Raw genomic sequence first — 27,968 nt, 5'->3', positions numbered from 1 at the left:
CCAGTACAGTGCTGATGACATTCTTTACTGGGTGCAACCCAACAGACGGGAAATTTGAGAGACATGGGAGGTCGCCTAATAAGGTGGTGGAGGGGGGAGCGAACGGACACGCAATCTGATTGGTTCACAGTTTGAATTTCTGCCTCTGCTGATGTCCAATCATGAACCCTGGAGTTTTAATTCTAGCCTGTGTGTGTGTGTGTGTGTGTGTGTGTGTGAGAGAGAGAGAGAGAGAAATGCTCAGCTGGTGGGAGACAGGGAAGGAAGGAATGTGTACGGCTGGTTTATAGCTGAACTGCTGACGACCATGTCTGGATACCTGACATCTGCGGCTGTTAATGCATCCTACAGTGCCGCTGGGCGCCGCACACACGCAGCCTCGAGTCCCGTTCATTCACCATATCTTGACGCACGCATTGTTTACATTAGGTGCTGTTAGGTGTTAGGTGTGCACTACCAGAGTATATATCAGTGTGAACAGAGGGTCCCTTAGGAGGTGAGGAGAGGCTGTGACACTGATTTACTGTGGCACAACTATGGACACAACTCTGTTTCTGGACCAGGGAAGTGCCCGTCTTTGTTGTTGGCAGCTTATTAACAACACATACAGCGTCCTCCGACCTGCCAGGCTGGCTTAGCAGCGGTGACATCTGCTGAGATGGTGTCAGGGTGCAGCGTCATGAAAGGAGGGAGCTTTGGTTCCAGCTTTGGCTGCTCAGCACAAATCTTTACTCAGCAACCTTCAGTCACCACACAAGGACACAAAACCACATTTGATTTGTTACTCGAGATGATCCGACCAGTCAAGTCCTCGTTTAAGAACCAAATTATAGGCGAGTCAGACGCCTCTTTTCACAGGTTTCGGTCTGTAATGTTTTATGAACATTTACATTTTACAGCCTTAAGATGATTTGACCAGTGAATATATTGTGGATGATTTGCAGATAATTCAAGCAGGTGGCCAAATAAAAAGAAACTCCTCAAACGTAAGGACTCAGCTGCACTCAGTTCAAGCTGGTTTGAGTCTGTTTACTTTTTTGAATTAGATATCGAAAGGAGAGAGCATTATATAATAAGAATAATATTATAATATACTGGATCGCTCCATTGTTTTTAGTGAACATGGTCTGACGTCCTGCGGACTTTTCATTGTGGAAAAGTCGATGAAGCGATCACTTTGTTTTGACTTTTGAGGGACAGAGTTCAGATGGACAAAAAGCAGGCAGTGACCAGGCAATCTGCTCCATGTGGAAAATCAAAGTGTCACACAAGGAAAAATCTATGCATAGCCTATACACAAGTCAACACCCACGCACATTTTTTTCTTCTACATAGAAGACATCTCCAGAGCGCTCGCGAGCCCCCCGACATGAAGACGGCTAAAGTTCATCTCATTAACTCCTGACAAGCCTGCGCCCGCTCTGTCTGGCACAGGAAGTGAAGTGATTAAGGACTCTTGATGCAATCGAAGCTATAGTCGCCTTTCAAAAAAAACAAAAAAACCAAGAGGTACAAATTCAAATCTGTCCAATGGCACAACACACACACACACACGCACAAACACACACACCCTGAGTCCACGTTGACAAATTCTTTAACAAGCTGTGGTTAAAGGGAAGCTGGTTTTACTCTGACTCACCCCCCTCCTTTCAAACAGTTTACTGGAAATAAAGAGGGAGGAGGAGGGAGGGGGCACTTTCAGAGAAGTCACGTGACAAGGCTGGGCAAACCACAGCACAGAGAGCCTTTGAGTGCAGTAGGCCAGGGGGGAAGGCAGGCATACGCCCAGCGCAGATGGCCCTGATTTGAGTTACAGGAGATAGGATCCTGGGAGTTGGCAATCAAGAATCCGCAGCCTGTTAACGCTTTCAATGCCAGACGAAGGAAAAAAAGCCCTTCAACAGGAAGTCATTTCTAATGAAGTTATAAGAGATCCAAGCCCAGCAGGATGTTCTGCTATGGTCCGTGTCAGTGCTGAGGATTCCTCTCTGGTGCTCTCACTCACATGGAGCTTGATTTAAGCAGGGAAAAAACTGATGTTCATGACATCAGCGTCTGGAGCCGTTAGAAAAGGCATGACTTCATTATTCTTCTGTTGAATGAATGAGGAAAAACCCAGAGTGCTTTGTTGCTGCGCATCACGTGCACTTGTGGCAGGAAGTTGGCACGTGCAGGGTGGGAGAAATACCAGCGGGTTTGAGTCAAAATGCTGGCACCTGAGAAACCTGTCTTACTGATGGGGGGTACAAAGCATCTTAGTCCGACTCTGCTGCCACAGGGGGGAGCGTGTGCTATTGTGTGTGTTTGGGGTTTTTGGGAGGCGGGTGGGGGGGTACGTATGTGGAACGGGGTAAGGGTTAGAGGGGGTCACTTCCTTCATGAAAAATTTAACCACTTCCTGTCTCATAAACAATGCAGTGATAGTTTGTCCCTTCCAGTCGCAGTGGAGTCGGTTTCCACCGCTGCCGTTAATGCTCAGCTGGTAATATATCATTTAAAAAAGCTATTCCACAGCAGATGAACGCCAACGTCCACAATAAAACGACGTCAGTTAATAAAAGGCTAAATGGTGGACGAGGAAAAAGAAAAAAAAGAGACGTGTTGTGGGATGTCCGTGAGCCAAAGAGGGAATCCCAAGAACATCCGAGCAACAGTAAAAGCCCCGGTGAGAGAAAAAACGTTTCCGTATGCAGCAGGTCTGTGCTGGTGCAAGCAACCCGCCTCCAGCTGCTATCAAAGTGCACATTACATATATACACAAACACACAGTTACCACATATCACAGAACAGAGCGAGCGAGAGAGAAAGAGAGGAGGGGAGAGAGAGATGCAAAGTGAGGAGAACAGCCTGACGTGGTGCAAAAGGAAACTCCTGAGCTCACATTGACCTAACGAGTGCATCCACATGCAGACTGGATGCTTTCATGACTGAAACACATTTCATTTTAATATCAAAATATTTTGAAGTTGCTGTTTTGCTTTTCTCTGTTTTAACGGCAAAATTCAGCATTCGATCAAAGCGTGCTGCTGCGCCGTTGTTGCACTGACAACAAACTTTGATTTATATGCTAAATGACTCCAGTCTAAATATATTTATGCCCAAGGAAAAGCACTGAGTTCATAAAAACCACAAATCTGAATGATAAAGCTCATGAAAAGAAAGCACATGTACATATCTGTGAATATTCAGAGCTTTACGAATTTGATGTCTGTGTCAGCGCAGCCCTCGTCCACATTTGTTGAAGTCGCTGATAATGGAAACAGCGGCTCGTCTCAGGAACCACACGTCGTTAAATATGTTGTAATTATTGACTTCAAAGTTCATTTGTGACAACTAATCACCGATTACTACTTCAGCCAGCTGAAGGCGTAACAGGTACAACGTGGTTTAAGCTGATCAGGTAGAACGAGAAGAAAAAGAAAGATCAAAGTTCAAACCTGCGTAGCTCCTCTGTGTTACAATAGTGCTGAAAGCTGCAACTTATTACTTATTAAATTGATATAAAAGAAAAAAATTACATTTTTAAATTGCTCATTTAAAAAAAACAAAAACAACTTGTGTTTAACTACAACAAATTGGCCCTGATTTAAATTCAATAAGGTGGAAATAACAATTTTTAACCTCCAAGGACCTGCGTCCACATATGTCAATGGTCAATGGTAACTTTATTGTCCCTGATGGGAAATTGATTCGCAGTATGTCAAAACAAACAACAAACATACAACCAACACATCACGTACACTCATTTAAAAAAAAACAAAAACGTCACATTTTGGGTTATTTAGACCAAAATACTCAATTTTGCTCTACAAGGGCCTGATATCCACTAACAAGGACGTTATCCTGCTACTGTTCTATCGAAATTTTAAACGAATATCCTCGGATGTGGCTCTGATTTTTCTTAGAAACAAAAATGAGGTTACATTAATTTTTTTTATTCATGTTTTTACATTCATCAGGTCCCAATCAGCCCAAATATCAGAGAGAAATTAAAAATGCTGCTGTGGAAGAGTTCGGGTCTTAGGAGGTTAACCTTTTATTTTAAAACAATTACTCTATACCTTACAGAAAAAAATATGGTGACCTTTGAAAATATATTTTTGTAAATACAGATGAAAAATAATTCATTAAAATGTGCTAAAAAAAAAAAAAGTGCTAAAAAGCATTTTGTCAGTTATGGCCAGAGGTCCGTATGTCGGCCATGTTACAATTAAATCCAGTGCTCGTCTGAAGAGGAAAGGGGGCGGAGCCTTTCAGTCTGTGGCACCAGGGCTGTGGACCAGTCTGCCTCTACAACTACGTTTGGTTGACTCTGTGGAATCCTTTAAAAAGCAGTTAAAACTTTACTGTTTAAACAAGCTTTCTGTTGACCAACGCTTTTTACATTTTTATATTTTTAATTTACATTTAAACTCTATATTGTGCATTTTTCTATTTATCGTACTGTTTATTTTCATCTCTGTGTGCAGCGCTTTGTGACTACCTGTCTATGAAAAGTGCTTAATAAATAAACTTTACTTACTTATTTAATTACCCAGAATGCAACTGTGGCTGAACAAGTCACAGATCCTACACGCATGCTTCAAAAGATGAAACGGACACTGAACACGTAGCAGTCCTTTAATATCTGAGACACCCTCATTAAAAAATTAAGTTATTGCTCGCAGCTCAAAGCAGAGAAAATGAGTGAGTCGGCTGCAGCTCGCTTCAGCTGCTGGTCGTTTTATCCACCTGACCTACCGCAGCCTTTGACTGACGATGGACATACACATGACAAGCCTTTGGAAATCCACATGCATGTTTCTGTTCATTCCTCTCCCTCTATTCATAATCGCAAGAGGGTGGAAAAATAAATATTTAGACAGAGTTGTTAGGCATTGTTGAAACATTTGCAGAGATGTTAGACATGAGAACCCAAAAAACCCAAAGTCAAACAGGAAATTACTCAACGAGGGCCCGGATATCGCGGGAACATTTTACTCTAGTGCATCATTGCTGTTCCCTTAGTCACAGCATTGTGAAAGCGCTGCAGTCTTGAGACACCGAGGGGAGGTTCAAACACAAACACACGCAGGTTACAAAAGCAAATTTGCCACATCAGACGTGACTTTTGGTATAGAGCAAAAAAAATGTGATGGAGTGATGAAGGCAAACGAGCGGAGAGGAAACGACAGAAAGATGTGCGATGCAGGAAAGAAGGAGGTAGGAGAGGGGAAGTTTGATTACAGAGAATGATGATGAAGATGATGAGTCTGAGATGAGCAGCGTGTCACCTGCGTGGCCTCTGCCTGGTCCAGCATTTCCTCAAACTCCTGGTAATCCTCATCATCGGGTTCAGTGCCAGACAGCCGAGCCGCTCGCGCCATGAAGTACGGAGGCAGCTCTCCGATGGCTGTGCCCACACCCTGTTCACACACGTTTCATTCATGTTTATACTCATTGTGTGATTTCATATATAACACACACTTCTGTTATGTCAAAATCTGCAATCGACAGAGCTTCTGGACAGATATCTCAGATGTAGAGCGCAGTTATTAAAAACACTTATACTGTATCCAAGATCTGCGGTTAAGTGATGCCACAGCTTTAAATATTAATTATGCCTCAAGACATCTGGCTGTGAAATGACTTTTTGCTACGCTAAATCATTCCATGTTTTTCTTGCCTTCAGACGGTTAATAGACATGAAATATCAATATCCACTATGCAAAGCAGCTTGCGATGCTTGAGGTCGGGGATTTGAGATCAGTGCGCTTAATGGGAATAAAACGGAAAAGATTTACAAGAAATAAATCCGGCAGATTATTAAACAATCATGGATACGTTAAACACGGGTCCAGGGTGTGTGAAACTCCTGGCTCCTCCTCTCCAATCTGCAACCTTTTCAAGAAAATTTAAGATGCGCTAACAAATCTGGGGGAGAGGGAGCTCGTCCAAGCAACCAGAACATCCAAGTCCGACAGCGACAATGAGCTTGTAGCCATATGATTGTGTGATTGTAGGGGGCTTAACAGGAAGAAAGCGGAAGTGATTTGGGGGGGAAATAAATCCTCAGCACTTCAGTCGGTTCACCAAGTTCATCCACCAAAACATGAGAACAGGGCAGGAGTTCGGAGGGGGGAGAGAGCGGGTGAGGGTTACAGACTTAATTAACACAATGAAAACAGCCGCCAAGAAATGCTGCGTTTTTGGAGTTGCTCACAGCTCATTACTTTAATGTTTCCAGGCACAAAGGAAAAGTATGCGCAAAGCCGGGGACAAGAAGATACAGTTAGTTTAAGTTTCAGATGACAAATGGGTGATTTCGAGATTTACCACATCCCGACACCCTTCGATGCACCGACAGCAACGAAAAGAAGAAAAAATCCTTTTGCACTTCAGTCGTCTCGTTGGAACACAAAACAACTTCTCCCCCAGAAGGATATAACTGACTAATCGCAGGCACATTACTTGTATGTTGCTGGATGGCTGGAGCCAGAAGATGATTAGTAGGTAGTTAGCAACCATGGCAGCAACAACAAGCCCAAACAATCATTCTCGGGAGGCGGTGCTATCCCCAAACCTGGCAAACTCGATCTTTAATCTGGACACCCTGTTCTCTTGTTAACACTGGAGTCTTTGATGAAATGTGCCAGTTTTTTTCCTCATAATGAGATGTGTCTTAATCTCCCTGGCAGCTGCTCCATTCAGCAGCTCTGCCTCTGTGTGTGAGCATTGTGGCCGTGTGGGTTTGTGTGGGGGGCAGCGAAACGCGTCTACCTGCACGGCGCCGCTCTTAAAGCGGACCTCTGAGCTTCTCTGTCCACCGAGCACAGAGAAGAAGAGACAACAAAGAGGACAGAGAAGGTAGGAGGGGAATCACACGCGTCTCATCAGCGACGTATCCACAAGGTGGGAGGAGGAGGGGAAATGTTGACGTGGGCGCTTTGAAGCCGTGGGTGCGACAGGTGTTTCCAACTGAATCGCCGACAAGCCTCGGCCGAGGTCGTGCCAGGCTGAGGTTACAAAGGGGCAGTGGTTGGTTGGTAGTGGGTGGTTATGCATCCGAGGGGATTGGATAGCACCCCCCCCGCCAACACACACTTGGATATCGCTGCTCGTAACACGATGCTGCAGCTCGACTGGGAGAAAAATGCGACTCCATTTTGAAAGCAGAGAAACGACCGTGCTGCACCAATCAATAAAACATGCACACCTTTTTTTTTTACATGCTGGATCGGTGTGTGTACACATATATGGTAACACAAAGTGGAAGATTGGAGGGGACGTTTAAAGTGAAAACGGATCAAATAAAGATCAAGTCAAAGGACCATAACTGCATAATTATATAAAATAAAGTTACGTAACGAACGCCGGTCTGAGCAGGGAGCCCAGTTCCAGTAAAGCCTCGTAGCTGATAACATGCATTTCCCCCTCATCTCTGAACCTTCCACATTAAGAGGAAAAGGGAAATGGACAACAATGATCAAAGTCATCTAATGTGTCAGACGCCAAGTTCTCTATTCTCCGAATGTTCAGCAGGTCCACACGTCACTGAGAAAACGTAAACTAAAGCGCACATAATCGAGCGTGACTGTTGTGTTTTTGTGTGCAAGTTATCGTCAGTGACTTTATAAAAACTCACGCAGACCCACGCGCTCTGGAAGTGGACGCTGCTAATACGAGACCTCCAAGTGTTTGAAAAGCAGCTGTTTTCATATAAAGAGATAAAAATGTTTCTGACGCACGTCTGAAAAAAACCTCATCGATTGAAAAAAAGAGATGTTGGTCTTTGCAGCCGCAGGGTTGGTTAGAGGTGTGAAACCATCGATGCTGGTTAGGGGAAATTCACAGGAAGGAGCAGGGGTTTTCCAAGCAGACCAGTTATCAATGAATACATTTGCACCCAGTTTTAATGCACCTTTGTGTCGTTTCTGCTTTGAGTGTGAAAGGTAAAAAAATGCAAGTTAATTAGCATAAATTAGCATAACCTTTGATATGGCCAGAATGGCGCCAAAGAGTTTAAATAGTCTGTATTAGGATTCGATCTTCACCAAGTTTTGAGCGTGCTGTCCTTCAGGTTTTGGTGCGATTCTGCGTAACGACACCCACTGAATACGTCTACAAAGATGTTTTTTTCTTAGTTCATGAGAAACTGACATTTAGCAGACATGAGATATCCCCCTGTAAGCATCACAAACACTGAACACTGCTACGAGCTGTGGCTAATATGAAAGGTTGCTGCAAACTGTGACTGAAACGGAACGAAAGGAGCCAAACTCTGCAGGTTTTTAAAATGTTCTCATCTGTAATGTCCACAGCTGACGGTGCCTGACGTGTAACACACACTCACCCACATACAAGCTTCCAGACGGACTTTAGAGAGGATGGTCCACAGTGAGACTTTTCCCTGGAGCGTCTCTGACCCCACAGCTTCCACACCCACCTGCTCAGCACCAGAATCTGATGCTGGTGCTTCCTGTTGGGGACAAACTATTTGTTCTGGATACGGTGGCTCGGGGAAATCCACAGAGCCGCACTCGTAGGCCGCCAGGGTCACCGATGCTATGTGTGGTCCCTGGAAAAAGAGAAAGACAGAGATAGAGGCGGAGAAGAAAGGAAGATAAAGTGAAAAGGGAAAAAAGAGTGGGAGTAAGTCTACCTGAGTCAGAGAGGAAGACCCCTTTGTTATTAGCATAGACACCGATTGAGTCAAATACTGAGGAACAGAAAGGCAGTTATCCGTGGGCCAGTATCGCTCCTGTGTTTTATAAAGATGGGGAACGTTTGACTGCAAACTAGCATGACGAGTGACTCTTCCGTCTTTCCTTGCTGTGTGATGCCAGTAGGAAATGTTGAAAAGCAAAGCTATGATCACGTTTGAGTTGCCCTTTCAAACTAAAAGTGTCAGCACCAGAGTGGAGGGCCCCACATGGAAACGATCAAAGGTGGAAACCAAAGCTGAGAAACCGTTTGGTGCGCACACACTCGACATCTCTGTACTTACTCACCCACCAAGTTTGGCAGCGCAAAAAAAGATGAACGATTTTGGGAACAGTTCAGGGTGACGTGTAAAAAACCCCGAGGTCAGCCTGACTCGTCCAATTGAGTCATTTTGCTCTTCTAACTGTATTTTCATCATTTTTACAGCTTTTCTGATAAACAAAGAGCTCATTCATACCAAACCACAGGAGGTAGATAATAGATGAACAATTAAAAGGCAGAAAAATGTGGTTTTACTGGGAGAGTTATTTTTAATAAAAACTTTCAGTTTCATAATTATTTATGACAGTCAATATGTAAACATGTCTGCAGTTTCACACATTTCTTACAATGTATGAACTACAGCAGCATTTCTCTGCCGTGTACAGAAATAGCACACATTTGCACATCTTTTTCTAATATTAAAATATCTTCGGTATTAAATGTGCAAATAAACGTCTGTACAGTGAAAGAAAGATGATTTTCACTGGTCTGCTCACTAAAGATTAAAGTGGGCTGTATGTGGCCAACTATATGAGTTTGGTGGTGCACGGGTTCAACTTTGGATCCAGAAAAACACAAAAATGAAAAAACGCCAATAAGATCAAAGTATTGCTTTGGAAAAAAAACAAAAAACAGCTCATTGGACAAAATAAACAACATTAAAAAACAAAACAAAAAACACTTTTTTATTTATTTGTTCCAGTAACTTTTACAGGGTTTGCTTTGTGGTATTCAAAGAAACAAAAAGAGAGCAGCTCTGGTGTGTTTCATTAACACAACAGTTTCTAAGCTGGTGACCAGCGTTTCCCACTGATCAATACATCCAGTAACGTGTAGCCATACCTGTACACGCGCAATTACAATAATTAAGTAATAATAATGAAGGAAAAAGAAAATCGTCCCACGTTCTGGATGTGCTGCTGCCCGACAGGAGCGACGCTAAAGACCTGCCGTCTTTGCTCTGGTTTCCATTTCTGCCTCAGTGAGGCTTCCAGGAGTATAGAGACGTGTGCATGCTCCTGCCCCAGCACCCAGAATGCTCCTGCCCCCCCAGAATGCTCCTGCCCCCCCCAGAATGCTCCTGCCCCCCCCAGAATGCTCCTGTGGAGACTGAGACTTAAACTCGGTAATATCAAAACAAACATTCACCACATTTCTGTCATGATGACATTTGACTTAAACAGAAGCAATTTAAGGCAAAGAGCTCTTAATAAAAAGGATTCATTTGACTTTGTTACTGTTTGAATCGACGTGCTGTTCTGCCGAGGCTCTGCTGGCTGAAGACAAAAAGTGTGAAAGAAATCCGCTTTTTAAAGTTTGCTATCTGAAAATGACACGGAAACAAAGGGTTGGTGGTTATTCTGTACAGGATGATAAGATCATTTTGATCCAGTTTTCTACAAACAGGAGAGGACGGCTAACTTTAAAAAATGCAGTCAGTTACTTTGTAGGTCACCAAGTGAACTTAAAAAAAATATTCCCACTAATATATGCACATGTGATATAAAGCAAAACCTTTGCATTACCAGTTACTACCCAACCGTCTCTCTAATACAAATAAAGACAAGCCCACGAGTAGGACGGTGTGACAAAGCAGCATGTATTTACAATGTATGTGTGTGTGTGTAGGAAGGGTGCTCCCAGTGACGCACAGGGGCAGTTTGGCATCACGCAATGCAGCACAAAAGCAATCTGGCAAGCCCAGGGTGGGGGTGGAACTTCCGAAGCTGCATGGGACAAGGCAGGACAGGACAGAGTGGAACGTGGGAGGGCAGGAGAGCGGCGTGTGTGAGGCAACAGGAAGCTGCCATGTCTTCTCTAGGAACTGTGCCCTCTTAGATGACACAAATGTTAGTCACACTAACACTTCATATCAGCCTCCCAGGACCTGCAGGGGAAAATGGATGCTCATGCACTGGTTACCAAAGCACAAGACAAATGAGGAAAATCTTTAGTGACCCAGAAAGAGAAGCCTAGAAACTCCCAGCACTGACCCAGTCAGCCTGGATCCTCCCCTGGCTCATTTCCTGCCTCACCGACTCTCCAGCCTCAGATACTTAACACAACTCATGTGTGCAGACAAAGTCATCAAGCAAGATGTTTTTGTGGACAGGAAAGAAAAAATTCCTCTTGTTCACACCTCCCTGCTCTATCTTGGGTAACGTTTGTTTACCAAACACACACAGAGAGCCTGCCAATGGAGTGACTGCGAGAAGTCTCTCGCTCTCAGCCGTTGCTGTGTCACCGCTTCTCAGCTTACACAAAAGTCCAGTCCTCTCATGTTGTCCAGGTGATTCAATATTAATCTACGGCCCAACCCACGACTGTCAGGGAGCTGCTCTCCGTCTCGTTTGGCCTTTGACTCGATGACACATATGAACAAATATGCCGATAGTAGTAAATACACAGGAATTTTCCCAAGAAAGCGTTCTTCTGTGCCGATCACTATTAACCTCCTAGGACCTGCGTCCACGTATGTGGACGTCACATTTTGGGTTGTTCAGACCAAAATACTAAATCTTGCTCTACAAGGGCCTGATATCCACTTACGAGGACGTTATCCTGCCCCTGTGCGATCAAAAGTTAAAGTGAATGTATGTGGATCTCATTTCTCTCAGAAACAAAAATCAAGTTAAAAAAAGAAATCAGGTAATTCTTTGTTTTTACGTGAATCAGGCCCCAATCAGCCCAAACAGCAAAGAGAAAGTCAAAATGCCACGAAAGAGTTCAGGTCTCAGCAGGTTAACAATGATAACACTAAACAAATAATTCTACCCAAGTCACTCTTCTACCTCCATGTTTGTTTTGACATCTGCCCAGTGCTGAAGACGTTTGCAGCCACCATATTACACATCGGTTCTGACAAAGCTCCTTTCTGACACAATGGGATCCATACTGGAGCATTGCTGGCATTCCTGTGGTGACGTGCAGAAACCAGTGCCTGGGATCCCCACTCCTGGGTATGAGACTCGCTTTGGATCTGGGGTGTGTGTCTGAATGCGTGGTGACCATATCATAAATATAGAGGGAGTGGGAGTGCACGGTCCAAACATAGAGCAAGTGTCAAATGAAACAAAATATATCAGTGTGGGATTTTTAAAATCTAAAGTAGAGATGGACCGATCCAATATTACGTATCGGTATCGGTCCGATACTGACCTAAATTACTGGATCGGATATCGGAGAAAAATAAAAAATGTAATCCGATCCATTAAATATCACGAAAGCACCTCGCAAAACTTGCAACATGCCGTAACTCACCTCAGCACGTTAGCACGTCGGAGCAGTATGCATCACGTGATAGAGCGGCTGTGGCATGCGGGACCTGTCGGTGATCTGGATAGCATTTGGAGCTTCGCTAGCAACCTGGCATTTCATCTCCGACAAAGTTATCCCCGAGAGAAGTAAAGCAAGTGTGTAAGTCCATCTCTGAATGTTTGTAAAGCATTCCCACGTTAAGCTTAACAAGCGACTGCCTCTCGCTCTCCGGCTGCTACTTCAATCATGAAACTGCTTAAATGATCAGCTGATTGGCTTTTCTGTCGCGAGTCCGTGTCTCTAGTTTGTTTTTGGTCCACTTTGCACCAGAAAGAGGAAACCAGCGGCTGAACAACAGCAGCACGTTTAAGCTTGATCAGCTGTTGTTAGAATTTATTTAATATTTCTTTCTACACCAGGATCTTTTTCTACGTAGCTGACGGCTGGTAACTGTGCAGGGGCGGATCTAGCAAAGTTTAGCCAGGGGGGCCGATAGGGCATGAACAGGGAAAAGGGGGCACAAAGACATACTTTTCTTTCTTATTCTCATTTAAAATGTCGAGCTTTTAATAAATAATTATCTGACACCCAAAGTTTTAATTTGATGTAAAATGAATAGAAGTCAATTACTGTATATAGTGACTATTAAGTCTAATATATATACCCTAGTAAGCTATAGTACTTTTTCCTTTGGGAAGGTACCATCTGTGCAGTCTGCAATTCTGTTGAAGAAAGATGTTGAATCTATTTAATATTTCTTGAAAAATAATTGATTTCTGTGCATTTTTTTTCACACTGCATCAAATTAAGGTTGATTACGTTGATTAAGCATCATGAGGTGGAGCGTGAGGGGTGGTTCCCTATTTTTATTTATTTATTTTTGTTGTTGCTGGGAGTTGGAACCCTATTAGTTAGGTTGCTTAATATTTACGCTAAGTACTCTTTAAAATACCAGAATAGGGAGGATGGTGTAGGTCTAAGTTTATTAGATTGATCAGTATTGCTGAACTATGAAATATTTTTTTTTGCATACAGGTATAACAGAATAGCTTTAGTGTAGTTGTTGTTTTAAACTTGAGTATGAACTTATACAAAATGCAGCAAGATATTTAAAAAACAGTTTTGTTGATTAAAAAACACTATATCGGATTCATATCGGTATCGGCAGATATCCAAATTTATGATATCGGTATCGGTATCGGACATAAAAAAGTGGTATCGTGCCATCTCTAGTCTAAAGTCAGTGTGAGCCGCAGACCCTTTTTACCCCTGATGCTGGTAACAAAGACACAAACATCATTCTAAGTGGAGACTTGGATATTTTTAGGAGCCCTTTGTTTGTTTTAATTGAATTGAAAGTTTTTATTGTCATTACAATAATATAACTGTACAAATAACATAAACCGACAGCCAGAGAACGATGACACAGACAGTCTGAGCACAGACACCAGTTCTGTAACTGTAACTCAGCTTAGTGTCATGTTTTTGTGGAATTCAGAGCATCAAACTCTGAGCCTGCCTGGAAACCAACCTGCACAGGTGTGGTCAGTCATTCAGTTTGCCTCCTGCTACGTTAAACCTAAATATTTCTGGAGTTAGAAAAACAAAATGTAGGCAGCAAAGTGTAGCATCCCATAAACAATGGCTGATATCTGTTATATGTAGTCTGTGGTTCACAGATATATACATAGAAGAATGTATGCAGAGAGCCTAACATGATGACTTCATGTGAGAATGTAGTGGACTCTACGTTTTATTCATTCATAAGCGAACGATACATTATTATAAGTTTCATTATTCGTCACAGTGCATGACAACACTGTGTTCCCATTAGCACGCAGCGACACACGACCAGCACATTTGCAGATCATATATAAACACACATTATTCTCCTTCTCCTCCATTTTTGGTATTTTAAAATTGTTCACTAATAAAAAATCGCATATTTTCTTCTCACAAATCAAATGTCAAATCACTGTTCCAGCTACCAGTCACAGAGCCGACTCCTTGTTGGTCTATAGTGGCAAATGCAGACGCTTTCGTGGCCCAAACAGGACATTAATGGGTGACCATAAACTGAGCACTTTTCAGTGACCACGACCGCACGATAGTCCAGTTATTAACAGGTCACTGTGGTTGTTAAGGGCCATTTAAGAACATTAGACATGGTCCAGCCAGCATAACCTGCTCACCGCTTCTTACAGTGGAGACTGCTGGAGGCAGCGCAGGACAAACATTAGAGGTTAGTTCGTTCTGAAGAAGCCGTGGTCGGGATCTCTGAGGGAGGCAAGAGAGCTCGGGAGAGAGGCCAGTGATGGAGCAGGGAGGGGGGGAGTACACACACACATCCAACCACAGGACTGTGTTGAGAAACACTCACAGAAACAAAGTTTAAACAGAATCAGCTTCAATCAATTCAAATGCTTTTAGACTAAATTTATAGTTAATACGCTGGATTCAATATTTTTACCAGGATCCAGATTTGTTGTTTTAAATCGATTACGGTTGAAGGAGTTTGTTCTTCTAATTTGGAAAGATTTTTAATTTGGAAAGATTTTAATTGGCCCATATCACAAGTATCACTGATAGTGGAGAAATTGTAATTATTTGTTTATATAATCCAGTGTTGGGAAGGTTACTTTAAAATGTATTCCACTACAGATTACAGATTACATGCCCCAAAATGTATTTTGTAACGTATTCTGTTACGTTATTCAGTGAGAGTAACTATTCTGAACACTTTGGATTACTTAACATATTACCATGCTTTTTACAGCTACATGAATGAACTATTGCTGTGTGATTTATTACTATTACTGAAGGTTACTCTCCACACCAACACCAACTAAAATGTATCTTTCATTGTCATTTATAATTAAAGCACGATGTACAAATATCACTAACGCAGGAAGACAGACTCCTGGTACCCAGAGAGAGTCCTTATCTGCAGAACATGGAGTACGAGTGAGCGCCGGCCCAACAGATCCACCTGAGGGTGCACGAATGAAAAGCACCGAGTGACCTTTATGAAAGAATTTCATAACAAAACTATGCTTGAAAAAAGCTCAACAACCAGTCTGCCAGCAGAGCTCTGGTTTGGTCTGGTCAGGTTTGGCTTGTTCTGGGGTTTGTTGGTGCCATTCCAGACTGGCTACACACTAAGCCCACTTTGGCCCAGGGTTTGCTTCCTGTGGCTGTGTGTGGGTGCGACTGTGTGTGGGTGCGTGTGTGTGCGTTTCAGAACGAATAGTTGTTGTACTTAGTATTACCAGGACTCCTGGGGCCTCTAAGACACAGAGAGACGCATGCTTTAGATAGCTGAGGTGAGACAGTTAGGACGGAGAAGCCATTAGAAATACCACACACACACACACACACACACACACACACACACACACACACACACACACACACACACACACACCTCTCTGGTATTCTTTTTGAAAAACTTTGGTGAAGATGAGTAAGTCACAAGATGTTTGGGCATATTTATGTCTCCAAACTAATGAAGGAAACGAATTACTTAAAAGTCATGAATGAAAGCAATTGTGCTGCGTACTTCTCACAAATTTTTCCCGTTTTTTCCCCACAGGAAGTAAAAGTCTTGTTTGCAGTTATATTCCAGTTTCAGTCATTTCTGTAACAGCTGCAGTGTACACACTATCGAGATGTAGTTAAAAATGAATGGCTTTAAACTGAATTTAAGAGGCGTTGCAATTAAAGGGAAAGATCCATTACTTCAGAGCAGCAGTGAGTCAACAGCACCTTTTCAAGAAACTGAACTCAATCCTGATGTGTCACCCATGTTCTGGTTCATGAGTATGCAACGTATCAGTCGTCTCTTTGGCGAACAGAGAAATAATGTGCCGGTCATGTTTGAACATGTGTGGGTAGAGCCAAGCAACTTCTTTCATGGCAACTTTTACATACAAATTAAACCCCACGAATTAGAAGGTTACCTTTACAGCTGTCCCAGGAGCTCCCTCAGCTAATCAGCTCTCAAACAGCTTCACTCACACACACACACACACACACACACACACACACACACACACACACACACACGGGAAAAAAAAAAAACAAGCAGTGGAAAATTTAGACCAGGTCCGACTGCCGAGCAGCGTGAATCACAGCTCAAACAAAGCACCCAGGTTTCTGTCTAGGTGAAGGTGAAGGTTTCCTATTGTTTGCTGGATGACAGCAGGACTCGCATCATGCACCAGCTCCACAGTGGCCAGGAGAGTGAGCGCTACGGTATCTCAGGAACACACGACCCAGTTATTAGCTCAGTACACTGGCTTTATTAGCGGACCGCACTTAACTATACAACAGCAGCTGATCCATAAAACTGTGCGACAGTGGCAGCGACGACAACTCGGGCCAGTGTGTGGAAGCCACGCTCGCAGACCTGCTCAGCACTCAGTGATAGTTGGCACTAATTAAAGCTTTGCTCCTGGTAATTGCCCACAGACAAAACTTAATTTTAGGAGGGTTGCTGGGGAAACTCTGTATATTCTGCACAAACCTCCTGTGCAACCTATAATTTAGCAATCCTAGAAGAATCTCAATATAGAAAACTACACAATGTTCATTTATTTAGACGATCCGCTGGTTTTATTTATTCACATTGTTTGGAAAACAAATGATAAGTCGTATACAAACATGTATTTTTTGTTGTCGACTCGTTTCTCCTCCTAACTGCTCAAATGTGTGCACGTGTTTGCACCTCTCAGTCACAAAGTAAAGACAGAAGCTGCAAAAAAAAGACGACCCGAGTTGTTATTATGTAAACAGAAATGTGCTTCGATTATAATGACTTTAATTCATTGTTTCTGTTGACTTAACATCGAGCGCAATCATTTTCATGCTGCCCATAATGACTTAATGGCAACAGTCATTACTGAAGGTAATTTAATGGTGGATGACTCAGATGAGCTCTCTTCTAAAGTATTTACGACGTTCCCCAGCTTTCTATGTGAACCCCGTCTCAGTGAGAACTCACACAGCAGTGACAAGACTCGTCACTCATAACTTTAAAAAGTGAGCCGGGACGAAAGCTGGTCCCGCTCGTCACAGCGATCGCCACAGTCGTTTCGGTGGACGTGTGCACAGGTGCAGGACTTAAAGTGTACACACACGTGCACTTTTGTAACGCCTTTGCGGCCGCTTTCATAGTCTGCATTGTGAGCACCCACCCACGACCTCCTTTCTCAGAGCAGCTGGATAAAGTACACTTGATGATGTGCCAAGTGTGCCTTTCCCCCTTTTCTACGGCTGAGTTGCAGCTTTTTATCTTTCTCCATTAACCAGTGCTGAACCACGCACAATGATCTCCCACAGTCTCAGCAGGATGCAAACAGAGTGGAGACACGGGGTAGCAATTGGCCATGTCAGAGAACAGAGGAGCTGCCACTTCTGTTCTGGTTTCATTGACTGGGTTGGTTTGCCTATACAGGCTCAGTACCCCCCCCCCTGCTGGAGCCTCCGTGCTGTTTTCACAATGTTGACTGCCTCCCGCCAATTTCGAAGGAAGTAGCCTAATAATATATGATGTGGTGTTTTATTTCCAGCTAATCTATTAGCAGTATAGGACCGGCATATCAACCGAAAGCTCGCCTCTTCGACTTCCTACATCAGAGTAAACACTGTGGCTGATGGGAAAATGTAACAGTTACTGCAGGAGAAATACTTGTAAAAAAGAAAAGTTATAGAAACCACAGTGTCATGTGTGGGGTCACATGAAAGCAGTGCTGAAAGGGACCTCGGTGACATTTAAACTTTGAAGGAGGCACATTTTTCTACAAATTCACATAAAGATGCACCTTTTACAGTCCTGTGATTTTTACCCGCTGGCTGCTCATATACACGACACCGTTAAACATTTGTTAAGTAAATAAATAGATCAGTGTCCAGTTTATTCTTTATAGAGACCGTTTTTTACATTAACATTACACTTCTCATCATTCATGTGAATATGTGAGGAAGCTACAATGTTTTACAATATGTTTTTTTACAACCGCAAAACTGGATACAAAATTACAACTCTATTCTGAATGTGTGTGACTTTTCCTGCATTACAGACATGTTAAGGCCGCTTGCACCACCTACTGACACTTAATAAAAACAAAGTCACACCGTAGTTCCCCCAGCGCTGTTTTGAAACAGCAGGAAAGTATTGTTTGTAAAAAAATTTGAATTTTAATGTTTAGATTTAAATTTGAACTAAAATAACCTCAGCTCTCAGGCAGAGCTGCTGGCATACAATTACTTTTATCATCTGCATCTAACAACGATTTAATTACTGAATCATTTTAATCTATAAAAGGACAGAAAAGATCTAAAAATGTCTAAAATTCCTTAAGTGGCATCATCCTTGATTTCGTCTTTTTAGACAACAATTTAAATGTGTCAGAGCACCACTCGAGTAAACATCACACTTTTTACAAGCTGAATACATATTTGTCATTGTTTTTCTTTAAATAAGGCTACGTTTAATATCCATCAATATCCTTTCATAAAATCGTTGATCTATCAGCTCGTCACAGGAAGCACCTCCGTTACAAGCGGTGGCGTCTTTCCCAAATGTTGTTGGTAGTAGAGATGGCACGATACCACTTTTTTATGTCCGATACCGATACCGATATCATAAATTTGGATATCTGCCGATACCGATATGAATCCGATATAGTGTTTTTTAATCAACAAAACTGTTTTTTAAATATCTTGCTGCATTTTGTATAAGTTCATACTCAAGTTTAAAACAACAACTACACTAAAGCTATTCTGTTATACCTGTATGCAAAAAAAATGTTTCATAGTTCAGCAATACTGATCAATCTAATAAACTTAAACCTACACCATCCTCCCTATTCTGGTATTTTAAAGAGTACTTAGCGTAAATATTAAGCAACCTAACTAATAGGGTTCCAACTCCCAGCAACAACAAAAATAAACTAGAAAGCGAAAATTTCTGAAGAAATTTTAAGTGTGCCTATGCCGCCGCTAATCAGTATAGTTTGCCATTCAAACGGCTACAGAGAGCAAAACTCAGCAGAGCAGCCATTCTCCACCATGAACTATGGTAAAACCAAACACCGCTCGCGCCTCACAGATGACAGCTTACGGTTTTGTGTAAAGATGAGGTGACTTCGTACAGCCCCAATTTGTAGACGCTGTGCGCAGAGGTTCATAAGCAGACCCGACAATGTTTGCATGAACACACTTTGAAGCATTACGTTATGGACCACTTTTCACACATAGTTGCTGTACCCACACAGCCGGCTGTAGCTTTTCATCTCATAGCCCGACACATACACAAAAAAAAAAAAAAAAAAAAAAAAAAAAAGCAGAGAGAGCACAGACTTTACACCTGAGAGGCGTGATTGCAGATGCCGCTGAGGTGGGTCCACCTCCCCTGCAGCGGCACTGCAGACCACGCCCTGCCACACACATCAAACACGTAAAATAAATATTTATGCACTTTTCATTCACTTTTTGTTTTTTGTTATTTTTACACAGTGTTCTGAATGATTAACAATGGTCTACAGCCAATCTTGTGTATTATTATACAAACTTTGGTTGTAAGATTCAGATAACTATTTAATAAAAGCTAAATATTTTATATGAGAGTAAGAAAGAAAAGTATATCTTTGTCTCATACTCTCATCAGACAATACATGAACCTCTCAATAAACAAAATATATGCTCGGCTTAAATGACAAACCGCTATTTTACACAGTGGAACACTTATTTTTAAACAAAACCAATGCAGTTCGCCACTGACAGTGCTTACCTTTGCACATCACAGTAAACACTGAACCAAGATGGCGCCCACGCGAACGAGAAATCTGAACTACGGTGTCCTGCAGAGGACAAATGGTCAAAATTGCTAAAATTTACAACATATATGCAGCTCAACAGCGACACCTTGTGACTTATTCCAGTCACTACCTTACATATACATAACGTCTTACCTGACATTCAGTTCACCGGACACTCATACTGAATCACCAGCCCATATAAATGAAAAATAAGTCCAGCAGCCAACCAAGAGTCATCACGAAAGACTAGGGGTGACACGACAGCGTGAGCGGGCCTGGGTGTCAGCCAGCCCAGCCTGGGTGTCAGCCAGCCCGACCTGGGTGGCAGCCAAGCCGCTCTAGCCAGCTAGCCGCCATGCGGCGGTGAAACGAGAGCGTGAGCCGGCCTGGGTATCAGTCAGCCCGGCCTAGGTGTCAGCCAAGCCGCCCTAGCCAGCTAGCTGCCATGCGGCGCTAGCAGTAACATCGTGAGAGATATGGGACTTCTTGATAAAATATGGGACTTCTTGATAAAACGAGCAGATATTTGAAGTTTACACCCCTACATTCTCGCCTGAAAATAGGGGAGGCTGTCATAAAGTTCAAAATCAGTAACTTAGCGCGCACAGCTGTATAGAAACTCCGTCGTGCTAGCTAGCACGCAGTACAGTTATTGTAACTGTCAGCACAACGAAAATAAACTACACCTAAACTCGGTTTATATCTGACCCAAATAGAGTGCAGTTAATAACGTCTTACCTGAAATTCAGTTCACCAGCCGCCTGCTTCTCCTGCATTGGGTTTCCCTTATCCACGATTGAGCTCCGCGTTAGCCACCACCGGTCGATCGGTGTTTCTTTCCCCGCATACGAGGGGAAGAGACATATACCGGTGGCTAACGCGGAGCTAGCTAGCCACCGGTATATGAACAACTCAGTTATTTTTTCCACATCGACCAGCATCATCGGCCCATATAAACGAAAAATAAGTCCAGCTAAGACAAAGACTGTTTGCGGAGCGATCGGGGGTGAAAGGAGTTAGAGACGCCTCACTGAAAGCCAAGCCTGGGTGCTTTTGAGCGAAGCGGCGCTAGCTAGCCGAGCTAGCTAGCCGGCTAGCCGGCCGGTGTTCCAGATCAACTGGCGTTTAGATCAACTGGCGTTGGTCGAACAGATGTGTGGCAGTCTTGCGTTTCAGTAGCTCCTACCGACAAACCAGCAAAAAAACGCCAAATGTGTCATCTGTGACACTTGTGAGGTTGTCTCAAACACACTCCGTCAGTCTTGATGCTGTTGAACAACAAAATGTTTAAAAATGTGGCGAGTTTACCTGGTGATATCCTCATGCGCGACGCGATCGCGAAAACAGCAAACAAGTAACACCACGCCGTTGTTGTTCACAGGACAGCAAGAGTAAACGATCGGGAGACTCTTGTCGTCGTTATCGTTCCACTCGCACGGTTTATTTCTCCGAATTCAGCGTTTTTGCTTCACAACTAAAGCGAGCAGTTTGCTCTGTGCACCAACATGGAGTCGAGTCAACCAGCGCCACCTCTGGCCAAGTGCCACAGCCTACAGCCAGATCAACCTGTGACACACATCTGCAGCACGTTTGAATTCGTGTCATGCACATTTGTACCTTTCAATTGTGTGTTTGTGCGTCATGCAAATAAACCTTTGAAATGAATGAAATGATATCATGTATTTATTATCAGCCTACATTTGTACAAAATGCCAAATGACATACACATAAGAATCACCATCCTGATATCAATACTTTTGCCCATACGAAAAATGTCGTGAACACACTAATATTTCACCAGTGTTGTAACATCACATGTCGTTAGCATAGTCTGCCTGTGTCTTCCCTCTGCAAACAAACATGTTAGAGTTGGTTGTGATATACAGTCTGCATAAGTGTGGTCAATCTAATAAACATTTATAAGGAGATGGCAGTTACTGTGAATGTACAGCAGTTACACAGTGATTAGTAATAAACAGTCAGACAATGACCCTGACAATCTCATTCAATCTTGCAGATTGCACCTTCTGTGGAAAGTGGTACCACACGGTGTGTGTGGACTTCCCCTGTGCAGAAGGCGACTACAAATGTTGTGGGTGCTAAATAAACAGAAAAAATTGATCCCTGTTGTCTTTGCTTACTGATTGTTTTCAGTGTTGACAATCCACATTGCTGGCATTGCATCTTTCAACATGTTTGTGGGTAGATTTGGATGTACCAGGGGTAAGTGCAGCCACTCAGCCTCTACTCAATGTGATCATAGCAGCAGGTGCAGATGTGTCACAAGTTAATCTAGTAGTGGCCTATGGTCATGTGTTAGTGGTGGGAACAGTCATATCCACTCACTCTCACTGGCTGTTTATTACTAATCACTGTGTAACTGCTGTGAATTCACAGTAACTGCCGTCTCCTTACAAATCTTCATTAGATTAACCACACTTATACAGACTGTATATAACTCCAGCCATGTTGATGAATTGCCTATATTGGCTGGAAATATTCATTTTCAGGGAAAAGACAGACAGACGATGCTTACAGGATGTGATGTGACAACACTAATGAAATATTGATGTGTCATATTTGTCCAAGGTGTATTTCATTGTTATGGAAAAAGAGAATATTAAAATCATGATGACCAATTGGAGTGGTGATTTCTATGACTTTGTGTATATAATTTGGAATTTTGTACAAATGTAGGCTGATAATAAATACATGATATCATTTCATTCTTTCCAAAGGTTTATTTGCATGACGCACAAACAGACACAATTGAAAGGTACAAATGTGCATGACACGAATTCAAACGTGCTGCAGATGTGTGTCACAGGTTGATCTGGCTGTAGGCTGTGGCACTTGGCCAGAGGTGGCGCTGGTTGACTCGAGTCCATGTTAGTGCACAAAGTAAACTGCACGCTGTAGTTGTGAAGCAAAAACGCTGAATTCGGAGAAACAAACCGTGCGAGGGGAACGATAACGATGACAAGAGTCTCCCGATCGTTTACTCTTGCTGTCCCGTGAACAACAACGGCGTGGTGTTACTTGTTTGCTGTTTTCGCGATCGCGTCGCGCACGAGGATATCACCAGGTAAACTCGCCACATTTTTAAACATTTTGTTGTTCAACAGCATCAAGACTGACGGAGTGTGTTTGAGACAACCTCACAAGTGTCACAGATGACACATTTGGCGTTTTTTTTGCTGGTTTGTCGGTAGGAGCTACTGAAACGCAAGACTGCCACACATCTGTTCGACCAACGCCAGTTGATCTAAACGCCAGTTGATCTGGAACACCGGCCAAACTAGCTAGCCGGCTAGCAGCAACATCGTGAGAAATCTGTTGCTAATATGGGATGTTTTGACAAAACGAGCAGATATTTGACGTTTACACACCTACATTCTCACCTGAAAACCGGTCGATCGGCGGCCGCCTCACATGTTTCTTTCCCCACATATGAGGGGAAAGAGACACATACCGGTGGCTAGCTAGCTCCGCGTTAGCCACCACCAAACAACTCAGTTAGTTTTTCCTCATCGACCAGCATCATCGGCCCATATAAACGAAAAATAAGTCCAGTGTGAAACAGTCGCTTGGCGAGCGATCGGGTGGTTTAGCGAGTGTCAGCCTCTTAAGTTTAAGACAAGCCCGGCTGCTTTTTAAGCGACGCGGCGCTAGCTACCCAGCTAGCGTCAGTACACAGGAACTACTTCCGGTAGTTATACAAAATAAAAGCGTCCACAGGGACACAGCGGCCGCCTCGCATTACTCCCGACATACCACTAGAGTGAGCCAGCACACCACAAATGAAGTTTTCTTGTTCTCCATTCATTTCAATGGGAAAAAACTTGCATTAAAATATTCATATTTAAAAAACTATAGAAGTAATAAACACCAAAAGTCATAGCAACTCATTCCAGCTCCAGCCGCACACAATGATATATCATATGTGAACCTTGTCTCAAAACTGTGGGGCGAGTTAAGGTCCAAAATTTCAGGCGGAAAAAGAATAATAACTAGAAAAATTTGCATTTCCTGCGAAAATGCTGTGTGGATGCCTTAACGTTGAAGATGTCGGCTGAAAAAAGCAGAAAAAGTTGAAAAAACAAAAAATATTACCCTGAGCAGGATCCAAACTTGGCCCTTCTGGTCTAAACGCAGCGACTCACCTCACTGCACCAAACTCATTCGCACAAAGAAGAGGTGGAGAGACTGACAATTCTGGTGAAATTAGCAGAAGCTGCTTAGAATTGTGCTGATAAGAGGTGAAAAGGCTAAACATTTGGCAGAAAAGAGGTGAATCAGAAGAATTTCTGCTGAAAAGAGGTAAAGAAGCAAAAAGATGAGCTGAAAAGAGGTGTAGAAGCAGAAGTGCTTGCTGAAGATGGCTGTATGTGTAATGACACACTGGAGAGTGTCAAGAAAGCAGAGCGCATGCAAGCAGGGAACATGTGTAGCAACTGTCACAGGTAGGATTCAAACCTCTGCCACCGGGTCTCACGGCAGCTGCCCTACCCTCTGAGCCAAATGAGTTCTGGTCACAAGCAAAGATATGATGAGAGGGAAAATGTGCACTGTGGAGCAGAAGCTCAAATTAGCAGAAAAGAGGTGAAGAGGAAGAACTTTGTTGTGAAATGAGGTAAAGAAACTGAAATTTGTTCTTAAAACAAGTGAAAAAGCTGAACTCTGAAATCCTGCTAAAAAAGCAGAAGAGGCTGATATTTTTCAGCTACTCATTGAGCCAAACTGGTTCTCACGTAACTGAAAAAAGGTGGAAAAGCTTAAAATTCTAATGAAAACAGCAGAAGAGGCTGAGTGCACTGTGGAGCAGAAGCTCAAATTAGCAGAAAAGAGGTGAAGAGGAAGAACTTTGTTGTGAAATGAGGTAAAGAAACTGAAATTTGTGCTTACAGTTTTTTCTGTATGCTTAAGCACATTTTTTGTAACTATTGGCTAATTTTGCAAAACTCTTCACACAAATAAGAAAACCTGTCACCCAATAATCAAAACATTGTAGTTCTCTTGCAAAAGCAAACACAGCCAGATTAACTCTTCACACCTTCGTAAAAATGGTGTTTCCGTATCAAACAGTACACACAAGCCATCATCTACTAAGCACACAATGCGCCAACTGCACACTGATGGTATGAATACAAAACACATCTGGCTTTTGCTTTCTCTGTGCACAAGGTAGGCTATGTCAGTTTGAGCTCATACTTCTGTCATAGATCCATAAGCATAGAGGGATCCAAACTTCAAGTACTGGTGTTTATTCAAACACATCAAAACAAACACAAGTGTTTATTTCCAAGTATAGGATTATTTGCAATCGCCATAATGACTCTATGGGTTACTTGGTCTGCAGTGAACATGCTTCCTCTGCCCCAGCATCTGGTCATCTAGCAATTCTGTAAAGTAACAATTTCAGTATTTTTACATCAATGGTATTGGTGTGTTTCTCATTGGCATATGGCAGTGCTACAAATCTTTGTGCGAAGTGACTGTACTAACCGATTCTCATTTCAAGATGTCCTTATGGTACTTGCTACAGTGTAGCGGCTCGAGTTAGGCTGGACCCGTTGGCCAGCTACCCTCAGGGTCATTCCACGGTTGATTACATGGTCCACTATTGTAGCTCTGATGTCATCAGCAATTCTATTTCTTACTCTTCCTACCCTTCCTCTCCCCCCTCCTCATCTTCCTCTCCCTCCTCCTCGTCTTCCTCTTGCTCCTCCTTGTCCTTGTCGTCCTCTTCATCCTACTTCTTCACCTCCACGTCCTCTTCCTCGGCCTCCTCTACTTCTCACTCTTTCTGCTCCCTCCATTGTACTCCGCACACACAGCTTGGGGCTGATATTTTTCGGCTACTCATTGAGCCAAACTGGTTCTCACGTAACTGAAAAAAGGTGGAAAAGCTTAAAATTCTAATGAAAACAGCAGAAGAGGCTGAGATTTGTGCTGATAAGAGGTGAAAATGCTGAACCAATCAGAGGTACTGCTTCTGTCTGCTTCATCAGGCTGTGTACTTGTATGTATTTCTGCCACAGACTGTTAACAAGAATCTGAGGTCCATATTAGAAAAGCTGGTAAAATCATAAAACTTTTCAGAATTGTAATAAATTATCAATACGAATTACCGGTCTGTGATAGTGTATAAATTTGTAGTTAAAAAAAACATGTTGACCAAGGTGGAATCGAACCCAGGACCTTTGGTCTGAAGAGCTGTGTCATTATCAATCGCGCCACCTGAAAAGGGGGCGGGGCGCCTTAAAAAACAGGGTGATCAGCAGTCAGAATTTGATCGCGGTGAGCGGTGAAAAACGCCGTTTTTTGGAGTTACAAAACGTCGTGTAACTCAAATACTAGGTGGGATAGAAGCATAATTCTTGCACTGGGTGAATCAGCGGACTTTGGTGTACTTTGACTGCGATTTACATAGCTCTTTGTATCTCCGTCGCGGAGATATGACGAGAGAAGAAACGGCTTCATTTTCGGAATTTGAAAAATGAGAGGAGGACAGATTTCCACCCCTCAAACAAATGTAATTTATGGCTCAACGGTAAGATGACTGCAAAAACTGCTTAGACCGTGAGTGTCAGCAGTGTCTGAAGATGAATTGGCACAAGCCTCATGTCTTAACTTCGCTTTGTCAAGGAGATATGACGATTTGAAAATGCCTTCAGTTTCAGTATTTCAGCTCTGAATTTCACAACCTCCCCATAGACTTTGAATGGGGAGTTTTTAGACCTTGTGTCACTTCGAGGCAAATTGTGAAAAAACCGTAACTCTCACAATAATTATAGTGACACTGTCTTAAAGCCAGCAAAAATACCTACGTTTTGATGTATAATTTGTGGAAGTTGAGTGGAAATTGAGCGAGTAGCAAGAAGTTGTTCAGGCATGAAGAGAAAATTCAGAACGGACGAGTGTGCACTGGGAGTAAATTGCATAGCAACCATAGCAACGCATGTATTTTCTGAAAAATCACAAAGCTGCAACTGAAAACTTAAAGAGGGATAAGATTAAAATGGTAGAAGATCTGAAAAAGCTGAATCAGACAGGAATAGCCCAGTCATTTGAGAACATTTTAAAGTTTGAATGGAGTTTCTAGGTGAAAGTATGAGGAAGTAGTTAAGTTTCAAAGACAAGCAAGTTTTAGCAGAATTGTAGATGTTTCCCATTCATTTCAATGGGACAAATTAAAGGAAAGAAGTGTAATATTTTAAAAAGTATAATAGTAATAAGTACCAAAAGATATAGCAGTCGAAAGCAGAAATAGCAGAACAGTTTAGAGTTTGAATGGTAAAAATCGGCTGAAAACTGAGGGAGTAGTTAAGCGGCAAAGAAACGGAGCAACTAGAATAATAAAGGATAAAGAATAAAGAGAAACAGGAACTCAATAGTGTGGATGCTTAAAGCATCCACACAATAATAATAATAATAATAAATCCGAGCAATAGTAATAAGTGTGCCTTCGCATAGGCACACTTAATAATAAATCCGAGCAATAGTAATAAGTGTGCCTTCGCATAGGCACACTTAATAAATAAAAAATAGGGAACCACCCCTCACGCTCCACCTCATGATGCTTAATTGACGTAATCAACCTTAATTTGATGCAGTGTGAAAAAAATGCACAGAAATCAATTATTTTTCAAGAAATATTAAATAGATTCAACATCTTTCTTCAACAAAATTGCAGACTGCACAGATGGTACCTTCCCAAAGGAAAAAGTACTATAGCTTACTAGGGTATATATATTAGACTTAATAGTTACTATATACAGTAATGGACTTCTATTCATTTTGCATCAAATTAAAACTTTGGGTGTCAGATAATTATTTATTAAAAGCTAGACATTTTAAATGAGAATAAGAAAGAAAAGTATGTCTTTGTGCCCCCTTTTCCCTGTTAATGCCCTATCGGCCCCC

The 27,968-nt window shown here is 42.5% G+C and overlaps 1 protein-coding gene across 4 annotated transcripts in view; it reads right to left on the bottom strand.

Moving 5' to 3' along the window:
- The window catches only part of LOC146623694 (vacuole membrane protein 1-like), a 59,974-nt gene that overhangs the window by 21,347 nt on the left and 10,659 nt on the right, over positions 1 to 27,968 (bottom strand). For 3 of the 4 annotated variants that reach the window (XM_085364251.1, XM_085364250.1, XM_085364252.1), the window contains exons 6-7: positions 8,333 to 8,557; positions 5,274 to 5,405 (exon numbers count right to left, since the gene is read on the bottom strand). In XM_085364251.1, the coding sequence (XP_085220377.1) occupies positions 5,274 to 5,405; positions 8,333 to 8,557 (357 nt within the window). The remainder of the gene's footprint in view (positions 1 to 5,273; positions 5,406 to 8,332; positions 8,558 to 27,968) is intronic. The other variant, XM_085364253.1, reaches the window with a different exon arrangement.

This window comes from Diplotaxodon limnothrissa, linkage group LG10, assembly GCF_057381915.1.
Source record: "Diplotaxodon limnothrissa isolate DT_005_m linkage group LG10, D_limnothrissa_male_GT1.1, whole genome shotgun sequence".
In the NCBI taxonomy this organism is placed as follows: Eukaryota; Metazoa; Chordata; class Actinopteri; order Cichliformes; family Cichlidae; genus Diplotaxodon; species Diplotaxodon limnothrissa.
Note: the sequence above shows the minus strand (reverse complement) of the source record. Positions and strands in the feature narration are given on the sequence as shown.